Source organism: Oryza glaberrima, chromosome 2 (assembly GCF_000147395.1).
Source record: "Oryza glaberrima chromosome 2, OglaRS2, whole genome shotgun sequence".
Classification (NCBI taxonomy): Eukaryota; Viridiplantae; Streptophyta; class Magnoliopsida; order Poales; family Poaceae; genus Oryza; species Oryza glaberrima.
The window spans coordinates 34,040,656-34,067,685 of NC_068327.1; the positions used below are offsets into that span (position 1 = coordinate 34,040,656).

Below are 27,030 nucleotides of genomic sequence, written 5' to 3' on the forward strand. Positions count from 1 at the left end.
AATTTACTCCTACGTGTCATATCGGATATACGGACACACATTTGAAGTATTAAACGTTGTCTAATAATAAAATAAATTACATATTCCGTCAAGAAACTGCGAGTCGAATTTATTAAACCTAATTAATCCGTCATTAGCAAAAGTTTATTGTAACACCACATTGTCAAATCTTAGCGCAATTAGGCTTAAAAGATTCGTCTCGCAATTTACACGCAATCTGTGTAATTGGTTTTTTTATCTATATTTAATACTCCATACATATGTACAAACGAAACCAGGATATTCAAAACATTCAAAATATATTGCTTACATTATAGTATATCCAAGTTACTGGCCTGAAACCAAGTTGCAGGAAACAAGAGAATTCTAATGCATGCCTTGAAACGGTTGAAACTAGAGTGTTTCGTCACAAAAGGAAAGAAGAAGAAACCAAAAATATTCAGAACATTCAGCATACATTATTGCTACTCAGCTAATCGCATTTTCGCGCTGATGAATTAAGACCGGAAGTTAATTACATGAGGCGATGCCATCACCAATCCCTCTGTAATTTGCTTCCTCAGCAACTCCTGCTCCTCGACGGTCTGCGGATACTTTGACGGAGCAACCTTGATTTTGGGATCCAACTCTTCACAGCAATCTTCCACCTTCCGGTCGTACAGGGATATCTCCTCTATGTTAACCGCGGATTCCATGATGTGCCTGATGTATCCCAAAAAGTTGTCATCAGGTTGGAAACCGTAGATGGTGAGCTTAACCAGATTGCAATGCCTGAAACCATCAGGTGAAGATGACTCCCACTGCACGTTTGTTTTGTCACAGTAACCCTCTTCTTCCCGTTCCACCTTGTCCGTCACAATATTACACCAATGGTCCCAAACTGTGATGCATAGCTCCTTCAGGAAGGGTGCAGCTTCAAGAAAGAAGCGTGTCCAAGCGATATCACATCCTTCACGGAGATCATCCAGAGTCAAAACTTGCAGATTCTGGAGAACAGGCGCCAGCAGTTTCGGGCACTCTGGCTGAACCCAAATCTGTAATACAAACAAGTCATAAAGGAAGGATGCAGGGGTTAAGTTGAGAATGAGATGTTCATAACATGATAGAGAGAGAGGCTTGCTTAAATTAATTACCCTTTCACTTTCGAGGTTGAGATGCAGGTCTCTTATGGAGGTTACATTAGAAAGAAACTGACTTAATCTGATAAGGTTGTGCCATCTCAGACCTACATTAGTGAGGCTTAGGCTTGACAGCTGCGGAACATTGCCAAAATACAAGGGTTCTTGGGGATGTCTCCAACTATAAAAGACCAGCCGTTCGAGTTTCGGTAGAGAATTGAGCTTGACTAGTTTTAAACATCCGTGGCAGATATCAAGCTCAACAAGCCGTTGGTGTTCCACCTGCAGCTGCAACACAGTACCCTCTGTTTGACACATGAACATACGCAGAGACTCTAATCGTTTGCATGTGGCAATAATATTGGGAATGTCAGTTTCAGCAAGCCTCAAGTTCTGTAGGTAGAGTCTTGTAAGCCCAGCAAATGCATCAGTACAAGCACCAAAAAAGATCATGAGCCGTTTCCCATTGTTGCGGAGACCATAAAAAGTGTAATAATGTAGCTTATAATCTGTCAGAATTCTGAACTCAGCGCTGTCAAGCTTGTGGGTTGCCATGGCTCGGGCAACAGCTTTGCCGATGGTGAGACAATCGTAGTATTTCAAGTAGAAACATATGCTGAGTTGGCGAAGAGGGATCCCTTTGGCTCTGAAATTGAGAACATTGTCCGTTGCATCGGCCACGGCGGCGTTCATCACGATAGTCTCCTTAAAAGTGACATAATCAGGATCTGGCGCGAACGAAACTACTCCCTCCGTTCAAAAAAAAAGCAAACCTTAGATTTCCGTATCCAACTTTGACTGTCGGTTTTATATGAAATTTTTTTATAATTCGTATTTTTATTATTGTTAGATGATAAAACATGATTAATATTTTATACGTGACTTGTCTTTTTAATTTTTTTATAATTTTTTTAAATAAGACGGATGGTAAAACGTTGGGTACGGAAACAGGGTTTGTCTTTTTTTTTGGGACGGAGGGCACCATGCCGAATTTCTCTACCATTTTCTTCTTTTTCACTTTAGCCAATATGAGTTTACCCGGCACTAGCAGCTTTATTGGGGAATTTCTAATCTTAGTAGGAGCGACCGGTTCACCAAGGAATATTTTGGTTGAAAATCCTCCTTCCCCGTAGGCCAATTTGAAAGCGCGAAAGCATGTGTCGGAGGTGGAGTGTCCTCTTAGAGAGGAGGCAGGTTCTGAGGGCATCGGGGGTGTCGAGGCGGTCCATGATGTTGAGCAGGATGTCATCAGGTAGCGTGGTGAGCCTATCCACCACCATTACGGGAGCTGATTTCTGCATCGATATAGTGTTTATTTGTGAAACTAATAATAAATTAATTAGTGCAACAGTAGTCATGGATCGACAGGGAAAGAGAGGACTGACATGACAGATGCAATGCAAATCAGTAAGTGCTCCCTTCGTATTTTAATGTATGACGCCGTTGATTTTTCGGCCAACGTTTGACCATTCATTTTATTCGAAATTTTTATACAAATATGAAAATATTTATGTCATGCTTAAAGAACATTTGATGACGAATCAAATCATAATAAAATAAATGATAATTACATAAATTTTTTTTAATAAGACGAATGATCAAACATTTAATAAAAAGTTAACGGCGTTATACATTAAATATTAAAATATGAAGGTAGTAATTAACTGAGGAAGGGAATAGACGGCTTACATTGCGGTTGCGGCGACTACCCTTCTTGTTCTTCATGGTTAATGAATTCCAATGTTCAACGGCGGGGCCTGACCAGAACAGACCAGCGCTGCGCTTATTGCGATGGACGTCGGCTCCTCCTGACTTGTTTATATACTGAGAGGAGAAGAAGAGGAAAAGAAGGCGCCTCCGATTGAATCCGATTAGAATAGGAAAATATTGGACACACTCGATGATTTTTATGGCTTTTCATCGCATTCGAGACTGATTCGATTGCAGGAGCTGTTTATATATACTTTTTTTTTTTGGAATAAATTGGTTAAAGGAATCAATCAACAATAGAAACTCAATACTAGTACTAGTCACCAGCTGATGGATGGAGGCGTGGCGTGTCCGGATAGACTTTTCCAGGCGAAGGCTACGGAACGAAACCGATTGCTACTATGGCTGTGTTTAGTTCAACGTAAGGTTTGGATTTTGGTTGAAATTAGAGATAATGTGACTAAAAAGCTATGTGTGTATGACAGATTGATGTGATGGAAAAGGACTGAAATTTGAATCCAAACTTCGGATCTAAACACAGCCTATATATACACACACTTCAGACAAACAGTTACCAGTCTTTTTACCTTCATCTTCAGTAGGTCAGTAAATATTACAAACCTGGCATTGATTAGATTATAAACGCCTTTGATCTCGCTTGAATCTAGTACCACCGATAAGAGATTGAACACCAATCTCTTGGTGGTACTTGAACAAAACACATTTGCTTCAGCTGTGAGCTGGATGGCAAGCTCTCTTACTGGACAAAGGGTGGAAAATATTTCATTGCACCAAATAGAAAAGGGAAACCAGAATATTCAGGATATATATTATTATGCAGCAAGCTTAAATATGTGCTGGCTACCGGCCTGAAACCAAGGTTGCAGGAAAGAAGACAAGTTCAATCAATGCCTTTAAACGTTTGAAACCAGAATATTTCATAACAAAGAAGGAAAAGGAACCAAAATATTCAGAACATTCAGCATATATTATTTCCAGTACCACACAGCGAATCACAGTTTTGCACCGAGCAAAATTAAGACCGGAAGTGAATTACATGAGGCGACGCCATCACCAATCCCTCCGTAATTTGCTTCCTCAGCAGCTCCTGCTCCACGATGGTCTGCGGATACCTTGACGGAGCAACCTTGATCTTGGGATCCAAGTCTTCACAGCACTCAAGCACCTTCCTGTCGTACAGGGATATGTCCTCTAGGTTAACAGCAGCTTCCATGATGTGCCTGATGTATCCAAGGAAGTTCTCATTTGGTTGGAAACCATAGATGGTAAACTTAGTCAGGTTGTAATGCCTGAAACCATCAGGTGCAGATGACTCCCACTCCAAGTTTGTTTTGTCGCAGTAACCCTGTTCTTCCCGTTCCACCTTGTCTGTCTCAATCTCACACCAATGGTCCCAAACTGTGATGCACATCTCCTTCAGGGAGGGTGCGGCCTCAAGAAAGAAACTTGTCCAAGCGATATCACATTCTTCAGGGAGTTCATCCAGATTCAAAACTTGCAGATTCTGGAGAACAGGCGCCAACAGTTCCGGGCACTCCGGATGAACCCAAATCTGCAGTACATATCACTAATAAAGGATTCAGATTTATGTCAAGAACAAGGAACAAATAACCAGAGAGAGGATTGCTTAAAGTAAATTACCTTCTCACTTAAGAAATTGAGGTGCAGGTCTTTTATGAAGGTGATATTAGCAAGGAACTGACTTAACCTGATAACCTTATGCCATCTCATGGCTACATTAGTGAGGCTTAGGCTTGAAAGCAATGGAACGTTGCCAAAAGACAAGGGTTCTTGGGGACAAACCCACACACTAAAAACCAATCGTTTGAGGTTTGGTAGGGAGTTGAGCTCAACTAGGTCTAAGTTCGCAGTGGAGATATCAAGCTCAACAAGGTGTGGGTGTTCCAACTGCAGCTGCAATACACTATCCTCTATTTGACACGCGGACAATTTCAAATACTCTAGCCGTTTGCATGTGGCGATGATGTTTGGAATGTCAGTTTCAGCAAGCCTTAAGTTGCGTAGGTGGAGACGTGTAAGGCCGGCAAATGCATCAGTACAGGCACCGAAAAATGTCATGAGCAGCTTGCCATTGTGGCGGAGATCGTCGATAGAGCAATATAGTGCCCGCTTCCCTGTCAGAATAATGAATTCAGCGCTGTCGAGGTTGTGGCTGTGGGTGGCCATTGCTCGGGCAACAGCTTTGCCAATGGCGAGACAATCATAGTACTTGAGGTAGAAGGTTATGCTGAGTTGGCGAAGGGGAATCTCTTGGTTTCTGAAATTGAGGATGCTGTCTGTTGCATCTGACACAGCAGCATTCATCTGAATCTGAATTGCATCCTTGGAGGTGGCATAATAACCATAATAATGGGGCAAAAAGGAATGCAGCGAAATGTTTAAGTTTGAGAGCAAATGTCGAAGGTGGATCGTCCTCTTAGAAAGGAGGCATGTCCTGACAGCGTCGGGGGTGTTGAGGCGTTCGAGGATGTTGAGCAGGACATCATCAGGAAGCTTGGTGAACCTATCCACTACTAGTAGGTGGTTATTGTGAGCTGCTGATTTCTGCATGAATATAATTGCGAAACAAAATTAAACCGTGCATGCATATAGATGGCAGGCATACAAATGCAAAGAAATAATAATAATATGCAAGAAGTAAATAGAGATGAAAAAAGAAGAAAAGGCAAGCGGCTTACATTGCGGTTGCGGCGACTACCCTTCTTATTCTTCATGGTGGTGGTGTAAGTAGGTTGGGTGATGGATGGATTGGAGTTTATTGGCTATTGCGCTTATTGTTTGCGATGAACACGAACGTCAGCTCCTCCTGCATATAAGGAGGAGCCGAGGAGAAGACCGACGGGCAACTACTCATCCGTCTCCGTCTCCAAAACGGAGGACTCTGGATTGGAGTCTGGATTGGGATTGGAGCCTGGAGGAGGCACAAGGGCAAGAGACGCATGGAGATTAGCTAGAAGCACGCTGCTCGGGCACAGCTCAGGGTGCGCCTGCGCCATGACCATGCACATAGCTAGCTAGTTTGCAGTCCGTCTGGCTTTAATTTGACACATCCTATACGGAGGGCTTTGCCTCCTTTCAGAAATTTTAAAAATATATATTACTCCATAATTGTTCAGCGCCATCATGGCATCATTTAACAGATACTACTACTCTCTCACTCAATCTATCTGCCATCTTTCAGTAAAAGAAAAAGGAAAGAGATGCAATTGCTATTTCCTGATTCGAATCCCAGGTACATCCTTAAGGCCCATCTTCAGAGCAGTTTTCCTGTACAGTGCTGGAGGCTTTTCCAAACCGATGGATTTACAGAACCTGTTCGCTAGGTCAACAAGCATGGTCTTGTCTCTTCCAACGTCACCTATTGAATTGTAGTAGCCAAGCCATGCGTGATATGCTGCCTCCTTGATGCTCATATCAACTATCTTTATTGAACCATCAACCTGCATTACAAATGGAACATGCATGTTCGTTCAAGCTGGAGATACAATTGACAACGAACGCACACCGCTGTAGGGGGGAAAATGTCCTACTTATATTTACTCAAATCCCCATAGACGGTGTAAAATGGTTATACTAACATAATGGAATTTAAAATGATAAAATGGTTATTCGTACAAACAATGGTTCAAACAGAAACTAAAATGGTATAGTTCATAGCATATGTCATGGTTAGTGCAAAATCTATGCAACAGCATTTAGCTATAACTTATGAATCTTTAGATTAGACTCCTATCCATAAGCGATATATAAGTCCCAGGCTAATTAGTGCCAGGCTCACATCAACTGTTTTTTGAACACCATAGTACGTCTCTACTCATTCAACCTAAATACAACGAATCGTATCAAAGACAGTAAACAATATGGCATGGAGGCTAATGCAGTCTGCAAAAACGAAACATGACAAAAGCAATAGTGCTAGGAATGTTGGCTATTTTGTGCAAAGTAAGAAAAATATTCCTCCAAAAGAACGTATCAAAGCAAACAAAGAGAAAAAGAGGAGCTTAAACTAGCTATCACCTATCAGTAGTTCAGCCTCAAAGTAGCAAATTTGGCGGGGTACAAGACTTGTATGCCCGAGTAGCAGTAGTGATTTAATAATATCTAGCTCTGATAATATGCTAGCTCATGCTGCCCTAACAGAATAGACAAGTTAAAATTAGCTCATTCGAACCTTTCGTTTCATCTCCTCGTCAATGTTTGGTGTTTGAGACTTCTGCACCGGGAGATCATGTATCTCATTTAAGAAATACTCTTCCCATGGCGCAAGCAAAAGAATCCCTTTACCAGATTTACCTTCTCTTCCGGTCCTTCCAAGTCGATGGATGTAGTGCTCTCTATCTGAAGGAACACCAACCTAAACCAAAATAGTATATATGTTAAAATAGTAATTGCAGTGAAGAAGCAGCCATACAATCAGCTGCAGAGAGGTCCACTACAGCAGTTGCTTTTGCTTCAGCAAAGTAGCAATTCTGTCCTGAACTTTAACAACTACATTTTTAAAAGAAAAAAGACTACCTGAATGACTAGGGTGACACCTGGATAATTCACTCCACGTGTTGAAACATCTGAGGTCACCAGAATCAAGCGACTAGAATCTCGAAATTCTTCTGATATCCGAGTTCTATAGAGCTGAGGCTTTCTTGAATGGATTTCTCGGACATTTAGCTTCAAATCTCGAAGCATTATATACATAAATTCAGTCACCATGGCAGTTGTGCAGAAAACAATCACCTGGAATGAGAAAGGCTAAGTAAGTTTATCATATTTTAATTCTTAATCAATTGTCTGGTCAAAAGAGAGGGATGAGAGCACCTTATAGTCCACTTCCTGATCAATATGTTCTCGGAGAAGGCGATAAACCATATGAAAATGCAGCTCATGTGGCATAACGAGATACAACTGCTCCACCTAAGCTCAAGAAAACCACATATCAAGGGATCAGTAAGCAACTGAAAAATTATTTCCATGGGAGAAGATAAAAAGAGACTACGCAGCAATATTTTACTTTTGAGCTAAAAATCATTAGAAATATAGTTTATATGTTATACAAAGTGTACAAATGTATAAAATATCCAAATGGTCAACACAATGGCAAGAAAGACGTATGGTCTAGGATATCTGTTTATGTGAATGTCTGTATGTGTATCCATGGAAAGCAAAAGTGCTGAACAACGCAGAGCTAATGGAAGTCCCTTCCATAGATGCAATAATGCAATGGGACCTCTTTTAATTGGCACATTAAAATAAATGCTAACAGATGCTCTAGGTAATGCAAACTAAGAAAATTGATCACATCACATTTCTGTACTTGCAGGAGTCAGAAAAAATGAGCACATTGCAGATGAGAAAAATTGAAGATTAAGTTGATATGCAGTACTAAATATACTAGAGTAGAACTGGAAAGTATAGACCTTAGTAGGAGTTTCAACAGCTCCCAAGCCCACTGTATCAACAAAAACATGATCCCTTTTTAAAACTAGCTGTGAAACCCTTCGAACCTGTCATTGGCAAATTCAGACATGTGGTTGTCAATCAATACAGAAATAGATAGATAAAAATTTACAGAATACTAGTGCTTTTGCCCATGCTGATCACAGTACCTCCTTTGGTATTGTAGCAGAAAATAGTAGTGTCTGTCTTTGACGTGGCAAACTATCAACAATCTTTTCAATGTCTGTACGGAAACCCAAATCTAGCAAATGATCAGCTTCATCCAATACAAGCAACTTCAATCCCATCAAGCGAACAGAGAATGAAGATTTGTTCTCAATGTGATCGAGCAGTCTACCAGGTGTAGCAACTAAAATCTTCAAGGGGGAAAACACAAGATATAGTTCAGACAAACGACAAACATCAGCAGCTTTTACCTTGATCTATAGTAGGTCAGTAAACATTACAAACCTGACATGGATCAGATTCTAAACGTCTTTGATCTAGCTTGAATCTAGTACCACCAATAAGAGATTGAACACCAATTCCTTGATGGTACTTCAACAGAACATTTGCCTCAGCTGTGAGCTGGATGGCAAGCTCTCTTGTAGGGCAAAGGACAAGCGAAAATATTGGAGACACTCGATGATTTGTATGGCTCTTCATAGCATTCAGGACTGATTCAATTGCAGGGAGCTGTTTATCAATACATTTATGAATAAATTGGTTGAAGGAACCAACAATAAAAACTAAACATCTCAAAGTATCTCCTTGCAAAATAATACCCCCTCCATCTATTTTTGATAGTCATATTTCCAAATCTGAAAATTTTATTTTTGATAGGCATATTTCAATCCAACAACCTATCATCTTAATGATTTTCTCGAATTTAATGCGTGACTCTCCATTCTTCCACACATGATTGGCTACATGGGCATTGAGAAATGTAAATATTAATTAATCGCTTGTTTACGAGGAATGACTAGTAGCATGTTTAAATAGATGATAAGTAGAATTACTTATCCTTGGTCTGTGTGTCAAGATGAAATATGACTATCAAAAGTAGATAGAGGGAGTATTACCAGAAAAGCTGCACTTTTGCCAGTTCCAGTTTTAGCCTTGACAAGGACATCTTTGCCTGGATGCATACAGTGATGAGTGAGGGGCAACCTCTTGATTGTTGAAGGTTTCAGTGGTAGCATGTTCAGATAAATCAAAAGATAAAATGGTACCACAAGGTGCTAACTGCTAAGTAGTATGTGTGGAACTACTGAAGTGAGTAACATGGTCAGTATAGTATAAACTTGTGTTGTCAGTAGCACATATTCGAATGAAAATAAAAAAAGAAAGTACCTTCAAGACACATAGGAAGTGCTGTTTCCTGCACAAAGGTTGTCTGTACATATCCAGCATCAGTGAGTGCTTTTACTGTTAGGGGAGAGATACCACATTCATCAAATCTGATGTCAACGAAACAATAGGGCTTATTAATCACATGGTAAGTATCTCTGTTTCGGAGCATGCTAGGAGGAATACACTCTCTTTTTATTATGGTTAATTCTTGTTGTAGATCAGTGTCATAAAAAATGAAACTCCAAGAAGACTATGCGTAGCAACTTCTTAGTTCATATACCATGATCCGTATGTTTCAAATTCTTTTGTTGTTTTGGCTAAAAGTTCATAATAACAATACATATATGATGTTCTAAAGCTAATAAGCTCCAGAACAAATAAATCAAAACTACATGAGCAAATAGGCAGCAATAGAAGGTAAACTAAAGTGTAACCTTTTATTGGTAAATAAAGATTCACCCCTCGACTCGTAACGCCTCCGCTCAGCACCCAACACTTCCCTGTTCTTTATCTCCTCTCGCAGCTCTCGGAAGCTACCAGAGAGATCGTTGTTTTCTTCCTCATAGGACTTGAGCGCTCTCCTCTCCTTCTTCTTATCACAGTTCCTCAAAGCAGCACTGCTCCATTTCTTCCTGATGGCACTTCTCGCCTCCAATTCATCGTCTCCTGATTCCTCCTCACTGGATGCTCCAAACCTCGCAAACCTCATATCCTTCTTCGCAGTTGATATATCCTCATCATCCTCATCTGAGGAGTCTGGCCTCAATTTCCTGCCAAATCGCCCTGCTGCGAACGAGTAGAACCTCTCTCCATTCAACTGCGAGGGAGCAGTGCGAGCACTGGCAAGACCTCTAGCAATCAGCGGCATCATCGATGCATCACTGGACTCCTGATGCGCCTGGAACAGAGGCATCACTGAGTAGGATCTCTTGGGACCGAAGAAACAAAAGGATGCCTCCTTTGTTCGCGAAGGAATGGCGGAAGACGAGCTCCATTGCCACCACCAGGGCGCGGCCGTCTGGAAATCCCTCCTAGGATTGAACGCAGCCAGACGCGGCTCCTTCCCACCCCTCGGTAGCTCCTGCTTTGTAGAGTCCAACTTACGGCGGTCGCCGCCATTCCCGCCAACGGAGACGATCCTCCTCGGCGGCCGCGGCCGGTCGGCGCGGCGGATGGGCCCGTCGTCTTCGTTCCAGAGATCCTCGGCGCCGGGCAAGAGGAAGCGGTCGGCGAGGGCGCGGATGTGGGCGCGCGAGGAGGTGGGGCCTTCGCCGTCGTCGGGAGGGGAGGCGCCGGCGGCGGGCAGCCGGGAAGCGCGGATCTCGGAGCGGAGGCGGGCGAGGTAGAGCTGCTTCTCGTGGCGGAGGAGCCCCCGCTCCTTGTGCCTCGCGAGCTTCTCGTGCATCCGCTTGTGCTGCCACTTCGACAGCCCGCCCGGGAACGTCCTCGGCCCGCCCCCCATCCCACCGGCGTCCTCGTCGGCGGCGGCGGCGGCGGCGGCGAGAAGCAGTAGGGTTTATCAATCAATTATCACTCGCTGGGATTTTTCCCCTATCCAGGGTGGGGGTTTTGACTTTTTGACTCTGACAGGTCGCCGTTTCCGCCTTCCGAGAATACGTTTCCGCCTTCGCATGGGGTTTGCGGAAAATGGGTACCAACTGAATCCTCAACTCGCAGATCTCTCGCGGGGAGAGCAGAAGCAGAGATGGAGAGGAAGAGTGTGCTCGTCGTCGGGGGCAGCGGCTACCTGGGCCAGCACCTCCTCGCCGCGCTCGCTGCCGGCGGCGAGGTCGACGTCGCCTTCACCCACCACCGCGACACCGCGCCGCAGCCGCTCCTGCACGCGCTCCCCGGGCTTCGCGCCTTCAGAGTAGACCTCCGCTCCGGCGATGGCCTCCGCGCCGTCTCCGACTCCTTCGGCCAGGTACCTGCTCTACGTTCCCATTTCCTCCACCTCGCCCGTTTCGCCATTGAAGTTGTGATGCTACTGCTAGTCAGAATGTGCGTTGCTACTTCACTCTCTTTGCAGCATGGAAAATGCATATATGTTGTTACTGCGAGAATCGAATCGTTTCCTATGAAAATCCCTGCAAATGTCTTATGAAACTGGGTAGATTTTAGAATTTTCTAGAGCTAATATTTCAAAAGGATGGAACACTTGACACAACGCCTTTGCTGTAATCCAGTTTTGTGGAATCTTGAAGTGCTTTATTACTAAATAATATATGAGACAGACCGCTTGATTCCTTTTCTAAATGAGTTTAATTACCATGTTCAGCCGCATGTGATTGTGAACTGTGCTGCAATCTCGGTACCTCGGCAATGCGAAACGGATCCTGCTGCTGCTATGGCTACTAATGTACCTTCATCACTTGTCACTTGGTTGTTAAGCTTTGGGAATGACAACACTCTTCTTATCCATCTCTCAACAGATCAAGGTGCACTGCTCTCTCAACTCTCATCCTTGATAATCTGACGCTATCGAAACTCTTCTGCAGGCATTCATTTTTTTCGTTTAAAAGCCTAGCTAGAGACAACCGAGGATCTTATGAAAACCCAGAGTTTATAGGTTACTTGCTAATTTATGCATTTGTGGTCTATAGTAACCAGCAAGTGTAGGAAATTCCTTCTTTTGATCTTACCAAGTCACTCTCTTGTGGTACCAGTTTACGAGGGAGTAAAATCCTTCTACAAAGAGGATGATGAGACCTTGCCAGTGAACATGTATGGAAAATCTAAAGTTGCTGCAGAGAAGTTTATTATTGAACAATGCTCAAACTATGCAATCTTGAGAAGCAGTATTATTTATGGGCCACAAACAATTTCTCCTGTGGCAAAATCTCTTCCAATTCAGGTATGGTTAAATGACTAATCTGCAGCAGCTACAATACCTCCTCCTTAAAGCAAGTTAAACTTTTAGTCTTATCATAGTTGTTTAGAAATAAGAACTACACCTCATAGATTGGATTGTCTAACTAAAAAAGTTCTTCCTCTGTATGCAGTGGATGGATAATGTTCTTTCACAAGGCCAACAAGTTCAATTCTTTAATGATGAGTTCCGGTGTCCTGTTTATGTAAAAGATATGGTGGATGTAGTGTTGTCTTTGACAAAATCATGGTTAGCAGGTATAAAAAGGTTACCACATAGTGATGTTATTGTCTTTTTATTTGACAATTTTTAAAATCATTATTTTTGCCTCTCGAGGAACGACTATTTCTCATTTATTGGCTCCATTGATGCTGAGGTACTGACATCAAAGCACATGCTGCAGATGGTAAAGCTGTTCAAGTACTCCTGAATGTCGGTGGACCAGATAGAGTCTCAAGACTGCAGATGGCTGAATCTGTTGCTGATGTTCGTGGATATAGTCATTCTATAATCAAATCTGTATCTGCTTCATCGGTATTAATCTTCTCCGTGGGTCACAGTAATCAAGAATGCATATTTGCTTGTCACCAACTCACCATCGAAAGACATATTAGTATTTAGATACAATTTACAGTTATGATGTTTGCAACACAAGTGGAACTAGCCTTTCCTAATTTATTGATTTGTTGCTTGATCGATGAGTTCAGTTTAGGTACTATGCATTGCTATGACTCTTTACTATTTATTATCCAGGTTGACCGGGGTGTAGCTTCTCCACCAGACATATCCATGGATATCACCAAACTAACCCAAATGCTTGGTATCAAGCCAATTTCATTTCAAGATGGAGTCAGAGCTACACTTGCTGCAGAAGCTAGTACATGACACTTTGTCTGTTCATTTTGCCAAGAGAGCTGCTTGGATTTGTCTGTGAAAGTATGTGAGATAAAGAGCCACTTTCAGTTTGTTGAACAGTGGCAAATCTGTGTTGAGTATATGTGAAAGATGTAACTTTTCGACGGTGTGAAAAAGGAAATTTTGCGTTCACCCGACATCAATATCATGTATTACTGTCTGGTTTTATACTTCCGAATAAAATCATCATTCATTTTGTACTCTTTTTCAGTAGCCTATGATTCTATATTACCACATATTATACTGTTATGAGTTATCAAGCTGTACTTAAGACTAGTTAGAGCCATCACCTACTTTAGTCAAGCATTGGATCATGTGCTTAAACCTTGTAACAGCAAAAGTAGGCATACCAACTTGTTGGACTTTGCAGCAATACTGCTGGGAGAAGCTTCCTCAAACTTTGCAGAAAACTGTGGCAGCATCAAAACTGTGTCAGGACCTAGTGCTACATCACTCGTGCAGGTAAAAAGCAAAACTGATATCAATGAAGGTTTGAATTCTTATGCTTGCAGCTGTTAAATTTAAAATTTTACACTTGCGAAGCACTGTATCAGGTAAATTGCAGCCATCCTGCTCCTGCAGCTGCTCATGGACATTTATTCTCACACCAAAGCATGAGGTGTGCACATAGCATCACTGGATGTCATCTATAGGTGAGCATCCATATTAATAAGTCCGTGTATGGTTAGTAGAATTCCAGTCAATCTCCAGCTAAAGCAGCAATTGTTAATCAACAGTAAATTGGTTGCTTATATTAAATTGCTCTTAAAATCTGCTTGCTACGTGTGGCGTTATTAATGAAACCAGCAGTGCTGTCACGCGCTATTGCCAGAACATACATCAACTGGAGTAACTTTTTTTTTTCTTTTTTTTGCTGGGAATTGGATTAGCAATTTGACATGTCATTTGCAAAGATATTGATGTTTTCCTGCTGAAACGCATGGTGACTAGTCCCAACATTCCAAAGAGCTGGATGAAGTGGTAAACGATCAAGCTTCAACTGTGCATTCATAAACCTGTTCATTAATGTTACTGTGGGCACCCGAACATTATATCATCCAGTGCAATTTGTGACTACTACATAATTTTGGATGAGTGGGATCCAATTTTATCGGATGTCTCTTGTGGTTTGACGGGCATGTCTCAGGCTGTAGTTGACTGGCATGCTGAGTCCGAACAATATCTCCTTTGTTCATTATTCGGCATTGCGGATTTTATATCGAATGGTGTCAAATTGTGATCATGGGTACATTGAGGTATGAGTGGCTATTTATGCGTGTATGGATCCCACTCATCCAAAATTATGTAGTGGTCACAAATTGCACTGGACGATACAATGTTCGGGTGCCCACAGTTACTACATAGTTCATGAAATGAAGCCATTTTTTTTTAGTTTATACATTTATGTTTTGGTCCCTGCAGTCTTTAAAAAGATCACTGAACACCCTTTTTTGTGATTTTCAGCAGATGGAATCCATGCTCGGGAAGATATTGATACTCTAATTTAGCTTTAGCTAACATGCATTGAAAGTCTAATGGTAGGGTGGTTATTGGTTAACAGAGGCAGAAGATATCACTTTTTCAAAGGTAATCATCGGTTGCTTGCTTGCTTGCATGAGCAGGCTAGCAGACAAGATTGTCAATAGTCTCTGTTCACTCTAGCCATTTCTTTATTCGACATGAGTTTCATGAATCCTTCTATAGATTCCTTGGAGAAAAGATAACTTGTCTATACAAAAATCAGGCAAGTTTCAACTGACCAAAAGAACTATATTGCATTGAGTCCATATGAAAAAAAAAAAGGTGGGCTCCACATGCCAAATTATCATTGATCCAAACACATCATCATCTAATATACAGAGTTAACTGGACCATAGGATGGAGGATCATGAGCTCTACTTGTTGTCATTCTTGTCTCCTCCCTACAGGAACATGAAATTGACACTGGCCTGCCTAAAATCCATATTAAAACCCTCTCATCCTTGCCCCCTCACTGACTCCCTCTCTCTCTCTCTCTCTCTCTCTCACACACACACACACAAACTGAGAGACTTATGCCATGAGGAGGTTCTCCAAGCAGCACCTGGTCCCTTGCATTCTGCTCCTGCTACTTGTCATGTCTCACTTGCCAATCTCAAGCCTTGGTTCAAGGAGAGCATTCAGAGAAGAAGCTGTCAGTGGTTTCAGAAGCCATGAGATTGCTCCAACCATGGCTCCTTCTCAAGAGAAAGAAGCAGGCGTCGTCGCCGGCGCCGATAGCATCTGTGGTGAGAAGTATGCTGTCTCAAGAAGAATGGTTCCTCAGGGACCAAACCCTCTCCACAACTGATGAACTCATGCGCTGCAATCTGCCATGGTCATCAGCTTCTCCAATACAGGTGAATGGTGCAGCCATCATTGGTTACCTTTAAGTCCATCTGCTTAGATATTTCATAGTATTTATCACACACCGAATAGAGATGTTCAGTAGTACAAGTGATGTACCTCTCTTTTGCAATGTTAGCCTTTGTGTATAGAAATATGAAGGTGCATAAGATGGATTGTGCTGTAGCATAAATTGAAATTTGAAGGCTGACTGATGTGAAGATGACTGTTTGTTTGGGTTGCTTGTGCTGTCAAGCTAGTCTCAAGCAAGGTGTAATGTATCTCGGTTGGATGTGTGCATTATCTTGTGGTGGTTGAAGGTCTTCCATCACTAGCTAAAAGCAAACTTGTGACAGAGATCAGTTTCAGTCTGAACACTCATTAATTAAGCTCGTGCATGTTTGTATGGCTAACATGAGAAAATCTGGAAACTTTTCAAGCACACATTTTCCATCTATATCTCTCTTCTCCCTCTGGATGGTTAAGTTTTGGCCATGTTTGAATTGGATAAGGGATTTTAGAGGAGGAAATGGTGGCATGGCATGTATAGTAGCTGGTGCAGTTGGTCAGCAATTCCCGGAGGACTCGCTGAAGAGACAGGAGATTAGGTACGTAGCTGCATTTGTTTAGTGATTTCGTTCACGTGGATGTCAGTGCCTGATCATCGATAATCGACGATGGCGAAGCATAGCCATCACTACTCAAGTGTCTGTACTCCTGCTGTGCTGCAGTTGTAGACTTGTAGATTCCAAAAGCCATGAGTTTTCGTATCCAATTTGATCGTCCGTTTTATTTATTTTTTTAAAAAAAACTAAAAAATATACTTTATCTGTTTCACAATGTAAGTCATTATAGTATTTTCCACATTCATATTAATGTTAATGTATCTAGATAGATATATATATGTATGTATATATGTCTAGATTTATTAACATTAATATGAATGTGAAAAATGTTAGAATAATTTACATTGTGAAACGGAGGGAATAAGTCACATATAAAGTACTATTCACATTTTTATAATCTAATAACAATAAAAATATTTCAAATAGGATGAACGATCAAAGTTGGACATGTAAACTCATGGCTATGTTTATTTTGGGTCGGATGGAGCAGGGAGTAGTCATATTTGGTCAAAGCAAGCTTGAGATTTTGCTTTGACCAAATATGACTACAAGAGTTCACTTTTGTACACAAATTTAAATAAGTGCATGTATAGATTTGTGTAGAAAATGAACTCTTTTTGACGGAGGTAGAATCTGGTAGGATTCGCCATTACAAAACAGTCTTCCTACGCTTTGAGATTTTGCAGGCATCAGTAGACCAACGAATATAGCATGTTCATCGCACAGAACGAGCTACTGCCTCTGCATAACCAAAGGCACATTCTGATTCTCCAGATACTTCAGATAAATGGAACAAGATCTGAGTATTGCATTCCTTTCTTATGAACGAAACGAAGAAAGAATTCCATTCAGCAACATGTAAACAAATCGTCAAGAACGATTACGACAGCAAGAGGCAAACATCTCAAGGCAATATATTGCAACTTACCTACAAATGCAAGTCTGAAACGCGGACTAATGATCACCCCAACGCGTAGGCAACCAGGACAATCAAAAACCTTAATAACAATCAATTCTATCACAGTACTAGCAGTACGAAATGTACGACGATTAGCAGCAGGCATGTATCAGAGCCAGGTGAGGTGTGAGGCCAGGCGTACAGCTCACCCAATAAAAGAGAGCAGAAGAACATGACGACAGTGACATAACTTCACATTGAAGGGCATTGCACGGTTCAGACTTCAGGCACAGGCCGACAGGCGCCTCTCATCTCAACGCAACAACGCGTTGTCTGCTCCCAAACACAAGAGGGAACCAGTGATTAACATTTAACAGCATGGCACCACCTATGTCACCAGCAATTCAGACATCATAGTTTCCAGTCACAAATGATTCTGACAGTATTCATGTTTTTTTTTTGAAAAAAAAAAGAAACAGCTGATTCTGATCTAATGGTTTCATCAGCGTCTCAGCTCAGTTTCAGCAACAAAAGATTCTGGTTTCCCATGAGTCATGGTCAGCTTGTTCCCTTCATCACTGTCCAAAACTCTGGAAAAATCCAGTAGTGATGAATTCATTTCTTTCAGTCATGCACAGTTGTTATGAGATTTCATGGCAAAAATAATTGCTTGGGAATCAACATTCAGTGATAAGCACTCATTGTCAGAAACGTCCACACTCATCTACAGGCATCAGCCAACAAAAAGAGACTGAGAAGCTTATCCAAATAAGCATTTTGGGGAAGACATGGAAAAGACATGAAATGGACCTAAATTCCTTCAACACTTCAATAAGTTATCCATCATGTCTATCGAATATTGAACCCAGGAAAAAAAAATCAAGCAACCATAATACACATGGTTATCGAAAGGACTTGGACTACATGTTTACAGACAGGTCCAGAAATGTGCAAAATAGATGAATTTTGTGACAAATGTGCAAAATAGATGAATTTTGTGACTAAGTAAAGTCTTGAGGAAATTAGTGCAAAAACAAATTTACTGAAACGGAGAACAATCCATATGCCTTCCTGCAATAGCATGATCAGGCAATAGACAGAATTAAATTTGCAAGTGAGCAAAATGTACTTGGTCATATGCAATTGTGAACTGCAACACATCACAACAATTTCTTAGTTATATTTCTTATATAGCACAAGGAAGGCACAATATATAATCACCAGATGACCATATTTTATATTTATATGAACAAATGAACCCGAAAGATTTGGTTAAACAGGGGATCCATCGTGCGAATGGAATTACACAAGTAATATTGCTCCTCGGCTTGTTCATTTCACAATCATAAAACCGCAAGTGATGAATATATATATTGCATACTAAACAAATAGACAGAAGAAGCTGATGGATACGGGTGATTTCATGTTCATAATCACAAGATAGCAGCAAGTAATAATAGATACGATGATTTGATTGATTAGATATAACGCAATCCAGTACAAAAGGCACACGGATATTCACAGCCGGAGGCAGAAATCACGATAGGAAAGACAGATGGTTTATTGTTTGGTTTGTCACAATGGCTAAAGATAGCATTCACTAGCAGATGGAATTGGAAGACATGGAGAAGACCAAGACACATACTAGCAGGCGGCGTCTCAAGTAACAGTAGCGTAGTCATACGGGCGGGAGCTTGTCGTCCTTGTGCTTGTCGGCGTCGGCGGCGGCGGCGGGGGGATCGGGATGGGCGTCGGTGTGGGCGTGGGCGTTGGCGTCGGAGAGCACGAGGGGGCGGTCCTTGGATTCGTGGGCGTCGGCGAGGTCGTCGTCGTCGTCGGTGGAGAGGTTGATGCAGGAGCAGCGCTCGAGGGAGGCGAAGAAGGCGGAGGTGACGCTGGCGCCCACCCAGCTTGCCCAGCTCTCCATGGCCGCCGCCGCCGATCGATCCGCAAGGCTAGGGTTTCGTCGTCGTCGTCGGTGGGTGAGTCTAGTTTAGTCAAAGGGGAATTTGAAGCGAAGGGGAGAACGAGCAAAGCACGACTCAGCCAAACACGCCAACGGAGAAAGCGGACACAAGGCGAGCAGGCCCATCGGCCCACCAAGCCCATGGATGTACTTCATGGGTTGCCTTGGGGATTTTGACCTCCTCCATCCGACCAGTAGTAGTACATGTATAATATTTTTTTTCCATTTTCTCTGAAACAAAAAGGATAATCTTCCAAGCTGTTTTCACATCCACACAAAATGGCTTCGTCGGAGAAATTAACCATACGATTGCAATCCTACGGTTAATCAATTTCTATGTTCGCTTTTGGCTGCATCTCTGGATACCTGTGGCCTTTCCTTTGTCACGGTCACCCCCACCATGGGTAGACACTATCCCATTCCCAACTTCCCAAGGCAACAAGCACAACCACAACTTCTCAGTAAATCCACATGAAATAAACATAAATGATGATTTGGCCTCAGGCCGGTAAATGTTACATCGGTGCTGCACGATACAGATATATATGTTGGTGTCTTTCTTTGTAGACTCGCTGTCTCTGTATATATATCATCCCTGGCTCTAGATTAAGACTTGAGCATCTTCTTGTAGTCCTTGAACGTGCCTGCGAAAGGCGACACCCTGCCTTCCGACACCACCCAAAGCTCATCCACGCTCCCCGTTATCAGGTGCTCGTCGTGACTCACCTGTAAAAGATAACAAGTCACCCATATAGCTTGTAATTAGAATGATGCCAAGTCATCAGCTTTTACACCAAAATGAACGATCTTAGTTTTACCATTAGCACTCCTCCCTGGAAAACGAGTAAACCCTGGATCAGCGCCTCCACAGCATCCAGATCCTGCAACACACACAAACAAACATGTTAAGTTGTTTCCCTATCCTCGCGTGTAAATCATCGCTACTGAAACTCCCTTACAAAGAGGGGAAAAAAGATATCCACCTAAAAGAACATATAAAAAAAAACAGGATGATTTACTTACAAGATGGTTAGAAGGCTCATCGAGAAGAATAATGTGTGGCTTCTTGAAGGTGATCTTTGCAAAGGCAACCCTACTTTTCTGACCACCTGGGATTGGAAAGGCTCTAATCAGGACTGACAAATTTAAGATTCTACGAGCAGATGAATCATTGGGCAAGAGGATAGTTCTCAATTTCTCATGAAACTGGGAAAGGCCATATGCAGCCTTTAATATGCTTAAGACATCTATCAAAACGCTCTCATTACCTGATAAAGTGTACATTGGTTGGAGGGCAAGATTTCCTGTAACACCGAAAGAACCCAAATGTGCCCTCAGTTTCTGTTCAGGTACACCCTGCAAAGAGCATATAATACATTTTTTATACTTAGATCAACGTTAAATGACAAACAGACTGTATGTTTGGTGATCCATACACTGTGAACTTCATGGTGCAACCTAGCAATTGTTGCTGGATGTAAAGGAAAGATAAAAATGATGCTTGAACTTACAGGGTAGCATCTCATCATGTACAAAAGGGGGTTCACTGTTAAATCAAGCCCATCAACATGGTGTTGATTGAATACAGCCATGCGAACCTGCAAATAACAGCCGCAGCAATAAATAAATCAACAAACCGCAGATAAGATGTAGCAGATGAAACTCTGGCAATAAAAGGTTATATTATAACAAAATTATCACTAGCAAAGTGGTCAAACTATACAGGTAAGAGGCAAAATACATTCAAATATAAAGGTCCAGGTTCAGAGTTCTCTGTTTAATTCAGTAATGACATTGATACAGACAGGAGAATGTACACTCCAGAATCTCATTATAAAACTATTGTGAACCTCCATGGCTCCATGTAGAAACTATGCAATCATGCCAATCAGAATTAATGTAATATCGGTAATGCTAAGTAGTGAAATGTCATGACTGTAGCTTCAGAAGGATAAAAGAACCTTGGGAGAGCGGAACACTGTCCCTGAAGTTGGCTGAAGATCTCCAGATATTAGTTTAAGTATAGTGGATTTGCCAATACCATTTGGACCAACCACTGAAATAACAGATCAAACATGAGACCAAAAAAAAGATGTATCGTGCAGAAATACTAGGTATCATTCTTTGTTAGTAAGATGAGTGAAGCAAAGCAACATACTTGCTATGCGGCTGTCCAGGTCAATACCAAAATTCAAGTTTTTAAATAAGGTGGGGCCTCCAGGATAACCAAAAGATGCGTCACTGCACAAACAGATCGTAACATAAATACCTCAGAATGTACTAACTGCTAGATCTTAATAAGAAAGCTAGAAAGAATTACAAATATAGTAGCAAGCCAGAGAACAAGAAACCATGGTTGCACATGGGAAGAGAACAAATTTCGTTAAACATTGAAAGAAAACATATCAGAAATGAAACCTGAAGCTGATGATTGGTGGTCCAGGGCGGTCATCTGGTGTTGGAAATTCGAATTTATAGCTGCAAAGAATTATTCAGGCAACTATCTAAGCTGATTGCATATAAAAGAATAAACACAACAGATTTAAGATGCGGTGATATACTCTGGATCACTGACGACCGCATCAACATGCTCCATTCGCTCCAATGCCTTAGTGAATACAGATAAATAAATATTAAGGCACAGACTAAAGTTATCACTGGACGACTCTTAAGTGAAACAATAGCAAAGGTAATATTTGGATTTGCAGAAATTCAATGGAGTGATGGGGGATGTGAGCAAGCAAAGTCACCTTGATTCTTGATTGAACAAGTGATGCTCTCTTTGCATTGTAACGGAACTTGTCAATGAATGCCTACACAGAAGAAAGACCAATAAACTTCACTTCGACTTTTCAATAAGGATTTAATTGCACATAGTAGTTGAATGTTTTCAGATAGCCCAATTAAGCTTTTGAATTTTAGCTTAGACTAGACAAACAGTTCTTCTGAGCTTAGTTAGGTCTCTCAACGAATTTTTGAGGCTATGGTACTTGCTAGAAAGTAGAAACAGATCCAACCTGCATGTGGGATCTGGCCTTCTCATTTGTTTCAAAAGCTTTCTGCTGGTTCTTAAGGTGCTCCTCCCTTGTCCTCTCGAATGTGTCATAATCACCTTTGTAAGCATGTAGCTTTTGTCCATGCAGATGAAGAATGTCGGTGACGACCTAAGAATTTATTGCTATCAGCATTAAGTGATTTACATGACAAGGAAAAAAATGCACATGCAAATATACTACATATGAATTAAGGACGCTCTGTCAAAATTAGCTCCTTCATGATAATATGACATGATCATAATCATCATACTGCATACCGTATTAAGAAACTCCCTAGCATGTGATACAACAATGAATGTCTTTGGCCATTTCAGGAGATATGTTTCTAACCATAACACAGCATGGAGATCAAGATGATTCTGCAAAATAATATCTTGTTAGCATAGGCCAGAAAGAGATGAAACAAATTCATGTTTTTAAACTTACTGTTGGCTCATCAAGTAGCAACAAATCAGGCTCAATGAAGAGAGCACGTGCTAGAGCAATTCTCATGCGCCATCCACCAGAAAACTGTTTTGTGCGTTTACGTTGCATTTCAGGAGTGAAACTAAGACCCTGGAAAGAGTTCCACCAATCAGAACATATAATAAAGTGCGTACTCTGGCAAGGGCATATTCTACTGGAATAATCAGGATATGAGTTATGAAATGTTCAATTTCATGCAATAACCAGCAAGAAAACGTGATAGCCTGGGATAAAGATTATTTGTTGTTGAAAGTATATTGATAACTAAATGAATGATAGGTATGCAACCAATGTAACTGCAACGAGAAAATTGGAAGTGAAACAAAAGATACAATCCTACATAGTACAAATTGTACAAGCAAGAAAAAATAACAGGTATTGGATGCCCAGAAACAGACCGCCAGAATTGATGCTGCACGAGCCTCTGCAGCATCAGCATCAATAAACTCAAGGCGTTTGTATATCTCCTCAAGCCTCTTGCTGATAGCATCTTTGTCAAGACCATCCTTGCTTTTGGACGCGCTCTGCTCAAACTCAACCTCATACTCTAGATCTTTCTGCACGGAATCGCCAAACTATTAGCAAAGCAACTGAATGGCTAAATATAACAGGACATACATATCTTAAAATGTTAATTCTGCATTTGTCAACCTGCCGTTGAACCAGATGAGCTTCTTCTTGCAAAAGTTGAACCCGTTCAATATCAGCATTCAGAACACACTGCAAAGCTGTTGTGTCATCGCCCACAACCTCTTGCTCAACATGCAATATCTGGCAGTTCTTGGGAATCCCATCAATCGCATGCATCGCCATAGCTCTGAGAAAAGAGGTTTTCCCTGTACCATTTCTTCCAACAAGACCTGAAGTGTGCATGGAAATTATCGAAATCATTGGGGTAAAAAAAAACCTGGAACTTATACAGAAAACTTTCAAGGCAAGAGGTGATGAAAAGTGCAAAGATAAAAAGCACATCGAGGGTCTGAACCACTGACTAGTACAGACAGAATTAACAAGTTTGGCATTTGTGCAATTTAGTTTTGGCTTTTGGTAAAGCATAGACAGTTAGGCACGCTATTAAGGAAAAGTGTTGCAGAGATATGTGTGACTTGACATATACGATTACAAATGTTTCATTCCTCATTCCTAGGTTATTCATGCCAGCTACGAAGTGAACAACAGCTCAAGAAGAAACCTATGCTGTAACTCACCATAGTGCCTTCCAAAAGCAAGTGTTACAGTGCAATCTTGAATGAGATCACGACCACCAACAGTAACACTGAAGTTCTCCATATGGATATCCCTAACAGCTGGCCCACCAGAGTTATTGTGATTTACAAATACTGGAGGCATTCCAGCCCTAAGTGCCTCCATTTCAGCAACATGCGTTTGGTATTGAGCCTGCACCAATAAAAGGACAGTGTGCAACAAGATAACATCAGGAAGGAAAGCATCTCCAGCAGCAGATATACTTTTGTCACAAAAAAAAACACTTCCACCACTAATCTTTTTTTCTTCACCAAAGACAAGCACATCATCCTCTGGTAGTGTAAAAGGATCAATTGCCAACATAGAGAACAGCTTACCTCTCTTTGTCTCTCATCCTTTCTCTTCTTCCGTTCAATCTTGGCTTTGTCACGTGATGAAAGCAAGGGTCCATCAAATACATCAGCTTGCTTTTTGGGGGCAACCTTATCGTCCATTCCCTCGTTCATACGTAAAGGAGTGACAAGGCTTCGCATAGCTTGTTTAGGTTTTACCAGGCCATGCTTTCCAAATTTTTCACAAATCTTACTGCAGACCTATATTGAAAACAAAAGAAAATGCATCATGGTCCTGCTAAATCAGAATCAGAATACAGGAGTTCCTTGTTTTCCCTCTCAATGTTTCGTCTTTCAAGATAGTTGTTGCAGCTCTCTTCTGGCCAATAAAAAAATTATGGAAACAAATAGAGGTTGAGTAACATAGATCTAACAGACCACTACAGAACATAAGCAGTGATTGATCTACATTGTTGTTGCCCTTGGAAGCCAACTGAATATTATTCATAAAATGTGAGTGCTAAAGAAGGTTCTCTAGGCATGTGGAATCCACAGAAGATGAGTCAAGTGCTTATTAAATGGATGACACAGGCACAAAAATCGAAACAAGCTATAGCGAATTTTAGTAGATGAGAAGTAGCCATACAAACTGTGGGATACATGACAAGCAAATCTAAAGCTCTGCTCAAACGGGCGATGAACCACATAAGCATCCATACCACCTCAATCACAGCACTGATCAAGCGAAGCTCTACCCAATTAGACAAACATTTAGGCTACTGTTGGGCGGACGACGATCTGATCGGTGGATGGGGGATTGCAGCACAGCAGTAATAAAAAATAAAAATCAACAAGCGGGCGGCGATGGCGTAGGGTGGCGGGCGCGTGGTACCTCGAGGCAGTGCTCCTCGTCGGCGACGCACCGAGCGTCGATGAGGAGGTCGCCGAGCGCGTCGAAGATGCCGTGGCCGTCGGGGGCGCCGAAGTCGAAGTCCTCGTCGGCGAGGACGTTGGCGATGTAGTCGATGATGGGCTGGTCGACCTCGTCGACGACGTCGCTCCCCAGCACTTCCCTCACCACCCCCATGCTCGCCGCCGCCAACGTCGCCGCCGCCATCTCGCCTCTCGCGATGCCCACGCCCAACGAAGGAGAAGAGAAGAAGAGGAGGGTTTGCTACCGACTCCTCTCTCCCGTCTCCAGTCTCCACACAGATGAGATGGGTGCCGTCCGATGTGGAAATGGACGGTCCATATTGACGGGGCCTTTGGGCCTCGATTTGACTTCGGGAAGGACGGCCCAATCTTATCAGAATTGTAGGCCCAGTATTGAAATTACAGCAGCTTCGTGATGATATGTGATATACTAGGATGACAATAAAAATGCCTTCTTAGAAAATGGATGGATGTTTATACAGTGAAAGAATTTTTGCAACAAAAGTTTTTTTGGAACAATGGATGGATGGATGTGAAATTTTATTGCGACAAAAGAAAGGACTAAGTTGGAGCTAATTTTTGACGGGATATCAAACTAAACACTCTTGTCAAAGTCGACTACAAATCGTTCACAACTATTAGTGACTTGTTCCAACCCCTCGATATAAACAAATCAGATACCAAATTCTAATTTGTAGTAATTAACTACTAAGACTTGAAGTGAATTACATGAGACAAATCCATCCCCAATAATAACCCCTTGGTCATCTCCTTCCTGAGCAACACCTGCTCCTTCATGGTCCTCGGATATCTCGACGGAACAACCTTGCTCTTAGTCTTAGGATCCAAACAAGAACAGCACCTACCCACCACCCTGTCATACAGTGATATCTCCTCCAGATTAACCGCGGATTCCATCACGCGCCCGATGAATCCCACGAAGTGTTCATCGGGTTGGAAGCCGACGATGGTGAGCTTGGCCAGATTACGGTGCTCGAGGTTAGCCACCGATGGCTGCCATTCGACGTTCGATTTGTCGCAGTAGCCGTTCTCCTGCCGTGTCGTCTCGTCCCTCTCCATCTTGCACCAGTGATCCCACACTCTGATGGAGAGACTCTCCAGCCTCGGTGCGGCTTCCACGATGAACATTGTCCAAGCGATGTCGCAGCCTTCAGGGAGGTCGACGAGAGTGACATGTCGTAGCTCGCCCAGCACTGGGGCTAGCCTCTTCCAGCCTTCTGGCTCAACCCAAATCTGCAAATCAACAGGTGCAAATTAACTTGCAAAGATTCAGATTTCAGAATGAGATTAAGTTGATGACTAAGTGTGTGGCATGCAGTCAAATGATCATGTACCTTTTCGCTCTGGAAATTGAGATTAAGTTGATGCAGTGAGGGGGCATTAGCAAGGAAGTGACTTAATCGGATACTGTTCTTCCAGCTCATGCCGGTGTCGACGAGGCTCAAGCTTTGGAGCAATGGAGTGTAACCAAAAAACAGTGGATCCAGCCCTGACATTTCATCGTCTGGAGCTTGGGTACATGGACGAGCTCGATCGTCTCGAAATTGCCGTGTGATATCGCAAGCTCAACGAGATGATTGTGCTCTACCTGCAGCACGCTGCGTCTCACCGATTTGCAGTTGAACAGCCGAAGAAACCGCAGGTTTTTGCAGGTGAGGAGGATGCCGGCGATGTCTGAATCGCCGAACCAGAGGTTCTCCAGCTGGAGGCGGGTGAGGCCGGCGAA

At 42.1% G+C, this 27,030-nt stretch overlaps 6 protein-coding genes across 7 annotated transcripts; 1 reads left to right on the plus strand and 5 right to left on the minus strand.

Moving 5' to 3' along the window:
• Positions 1 to 434: 434 nt before the first annotated feature.
• LOC127764590 (uncharacterized) lies at positions 435 to 2,843 on the minus strand. Its single transcript, XM_052289486.1, has 4 exons — positions 2,808 to 2,843; positions 2,247 to 2,413; positions 1,134 to 1,860; positions 435 to 1,034 (listed from the first exon to the last, which is right to left on the minus strand). Exons 1-4 carry the CDS (start codon positions 2,841 to 2,843, stop codon positions 498 to 500), a joined length of 1,467 nt encoding a protein of 488 aa, XP_052145446.1. The 3' UTR covers positions 435 to 497.
• Positions 2,844 to 3,836: 993 nt separating this feature from the next.
• On the minus strand, positions 3,837 to 5,765 carry LOC127763720 (uncharacterized). The gene is made up of 3 exons (XM_052288504.1): positions 5,549 to 5,765; positions 4,491 to 5,414; positions 3,837 to 4,401 (listed from the first exon to the last, which is right to left on the minus strand). Exons 1-3 carry the CDS (start codon positions 5,582 to 5,584, stop codon positions 3,865 to 3,867), a joined length of 1,497 nt encoding a protein of 498 aa, XP_052144464.1. The 5' UTR covers positions 5,585 to 5,765; the 3' UTR covers positions 3,837 to 3,864.
• A 167-nt stretch (positions 5,766 to 5,932) lies between these two features.
• On the minus strand, positions 5,933 to 11,180 carry LOC127763719 (DEAD-box ATP-dependent RNA helicase 48). Of its 2 annotated transcripts, XM_052288502.1 has the most exons (10): positions 10,088 to 11,180; positions 9,654 to 9,760; positions 9,383 to 9,438; positions 8,772 to 8,996; positions 8,471 to 8,677; positions 8,282 to 8,368; positions 7,683 to 7,778; positions 7,386 to 7,601; positions 7,042 to 7,224; positions 5,933 to 6,310 (listed from the first exon to the last, which is right to left on the minus strand). In XM_052288502.1, exons 1-10 carry the CDS (start codon positions 11,113 to 11,115, stop codon positions 6,080 to 6,082), a joined length of 2,436 nt encoding a protein of 811 aa, XP_052144462.1. In that variant the 5' UTR covers positions 11,116 to 11,180; the 3' UTR covers positions 5,933 to 6,079. The 2 variants fall into 2 exon arrangements, with proteins under 2 accessions (XP_052144462.1, XP_052144463.1); XM_052288503.1 differs by lacking the exon at positions 9,383 to 9,438 and having other exon boundaries at positions 8,772 to 8,977.
• Positions 11,181 to 11,320: 140 nt separating this feature from the next.
• LOC127761157 (uncharacterized) lies at positions 11,321 to 13,956 on the plus strand. Its single transcript, XM_052285399.1, has 6 exons — positions 11,321 to 11,577; positions 11,932 to 12,091; positions 12,320 to 12,507; positions 12,656 to 12,779; positions 12,926 to 13,056; positions 13,276 to 13,956. Exons 1-6 carry the CDS (start codon positions 11,359 to 11,361, stop codon positions 13,405 to 13,407), a joined length of 954 nt encoding a protein of 317 aa, XP_052141359.1. The 5' UTR covers positions 11,321 to 11,358; the 3' UTR covers positions 13,408 to 13,956.
• Positions 13,957 to 18,776: 4,820 nt separating this feature from the next.
• On the minus strand, positions 18,777 to 19,364 carry LOC127762930 (uncharacterized). The gene has a single exon (XM_052287473.1). It carries the CDS (start codon positions 19,250 to 19,252, stop codon positions 19,004 to 19,006), a length of 249 nt encoding a protein of 82 aa, XP_052143433.1. The 5' UTR covers positions 19,253 to 19,364; the 3' UTR covers positions 18,777 to 19,003.
• A 382-nt stretch (positions 19,365 to 19,746) lies between these two features.
• LOC127762928 (ABC transporter F family member 3) lies at positions 19,747 to 25,519 on the minus strand. The gene is made up of 18 exons (XM_052287472.1): positions 25,243 to 25,519; positions 24,396 to 24,611; positions 24,021 to 24,210; positions 23,464 to 23,672; positions 23,211 to 23,369; positions 22,774 to 22,902; positions 22,605 to 22,706; positions 22,309 to 22,455; positions 22,042 to 22,104; positions 21,853 to 21,899; positions 21,710 to 21,769; positions 21,450 to 21,532; positions 21,253 to 21,347; positions 20,803 to 20,889; positions 20,560 to 20,647; positions 20,315 to 20,400; positions 20,110 to 20,172; positions 19,747 to 20,017 (listed from the first exon to the last, which is right to left on the minus strand). Exons 1-18 carry the CDS (start codon positions 25,465 to 25,467, stop codon positions 19,898 to 19,900), a joined length of 2,169 nt encoding a protein of 722 aa, XP_052143432.1. The 5' UTR covers positions 25,468 to 25,519; the 3' UTR covers positions 19,747 to 19,897.
• Between the last annotated feature and the right edge of the window lie 1,511 nt (positions 25,520 to 27,030).

Bases quoted from the DNA above. Each gene is read 5' to 3' on its own strand.
- LOC127764590 (XM_052289486.1), bottom strand. From the start codon at position 2,843: ATGAAGAACAAGAAGGGTAGTCGCCGCAACCGCAAT. The intron at 1,861-2,246 runs GGGAAGGAGGAT...GGAGGGAGTAGT, and splicing joins CGCTTTCAAATTGGCCTACG to TTCGTTCGCGCCAGATCCTG. The intron at 1,035-1,133 runs GTAATTAATTTA...TTTGTATTACAG, and splicing joins TCAACCTCGAAAGTGAAAGG to ATTTGGGTTCAGCCAGAGTG.
- LOC127763720 (XM_052288504.1), bottom strand. From the start codon at position 5,584: ATGAAGAATAAGAAGGGTAGTCGCCGCAACCGCAAT. The intron at 5,415-5,548 runs GTAAGCCGCTTG...ATATTCATGCAG, and splicing joins GTAGTCGCCGCAACCGCAAT to AAATCAGCAGCTCACAATAA. The intron at 4,402-4,490 runs GTAATTTACTTT...TATGTACTGCAG, and splicing joins TCAATTTCTTAAGTGAGAAG to ATTTGGGTTCATCCGGAGTG.
- LOC127763719 (XM_052288502.1), bottom strand. From the start codon at position 11,115: ATGGGGGGCGGGCCGAGGACGTTCCCGGGCGGGCTGTCGAAGTGGCAG. The intron at 9,761-10,087 runs GTTACACTTTAG...CGTTGACATCAG, and splicing joins TCTTTATTTACCAATAAAAG to ATTTGATGAATGTGGTATCT. The intron at 6,311-7,041 runs GTTCGAATGAGC...TTTGTAATGCAG, and splicing joins ACGAGGAGATGAAACGAAAG to GTTGATGGTTCAATAAAGAT.
- LOC127761157 (XM_052285399.1), top strand. From the start codon at position 11,359: ATGGAGAGGAAGAGTGTGCTCGTCGTCGGGGGCAGCGGCTACCTGGGC. The intron at 12,092-12,319 runs GTGCACTGCTCT...TTGTGGTACCAG, and splicing joins CCATCTCTCAACAGATCAAG to TTTACGAGGGAGTAAAATCC. The intron at 12,508-12,655 runs GTATGGTTAAAT...CTCTGTATGCAG, and splicing joins CAAAATCTCTTCCAATTCAG to TGGATGGATAATGTTCTTTC.
- LOC127762930 (XM_052287473.1), bottom strand. From the start codon at position 19,252: ATGGAGAGCTGGGCAAGCTGGGTGGGCGCCAGCGTCACCTCCGCCTTC.
- LOC127762928 (XM_052287472.1), bottom strand. From the start codon at position 25,467: ATGGCGGCGGCGACGTTGGCGGCGGCGAGCATGGGGGTGGTGAGGGAA. The intron at 24,211-24,395 runs GTAAGCTGTTCT...TTATTGGTGCAG, and splicing joins AGGATGAGAGACAAAGAGAG to GCTCAATACCAAACGCATGT. The intron at 22,105-22,308 runs GTTGGATCTGTT...TCTTCTGTGTAG, and splicing joins AGGCCAGATCCCACATGCAG to GCATTCATTGACAAGTTCCG.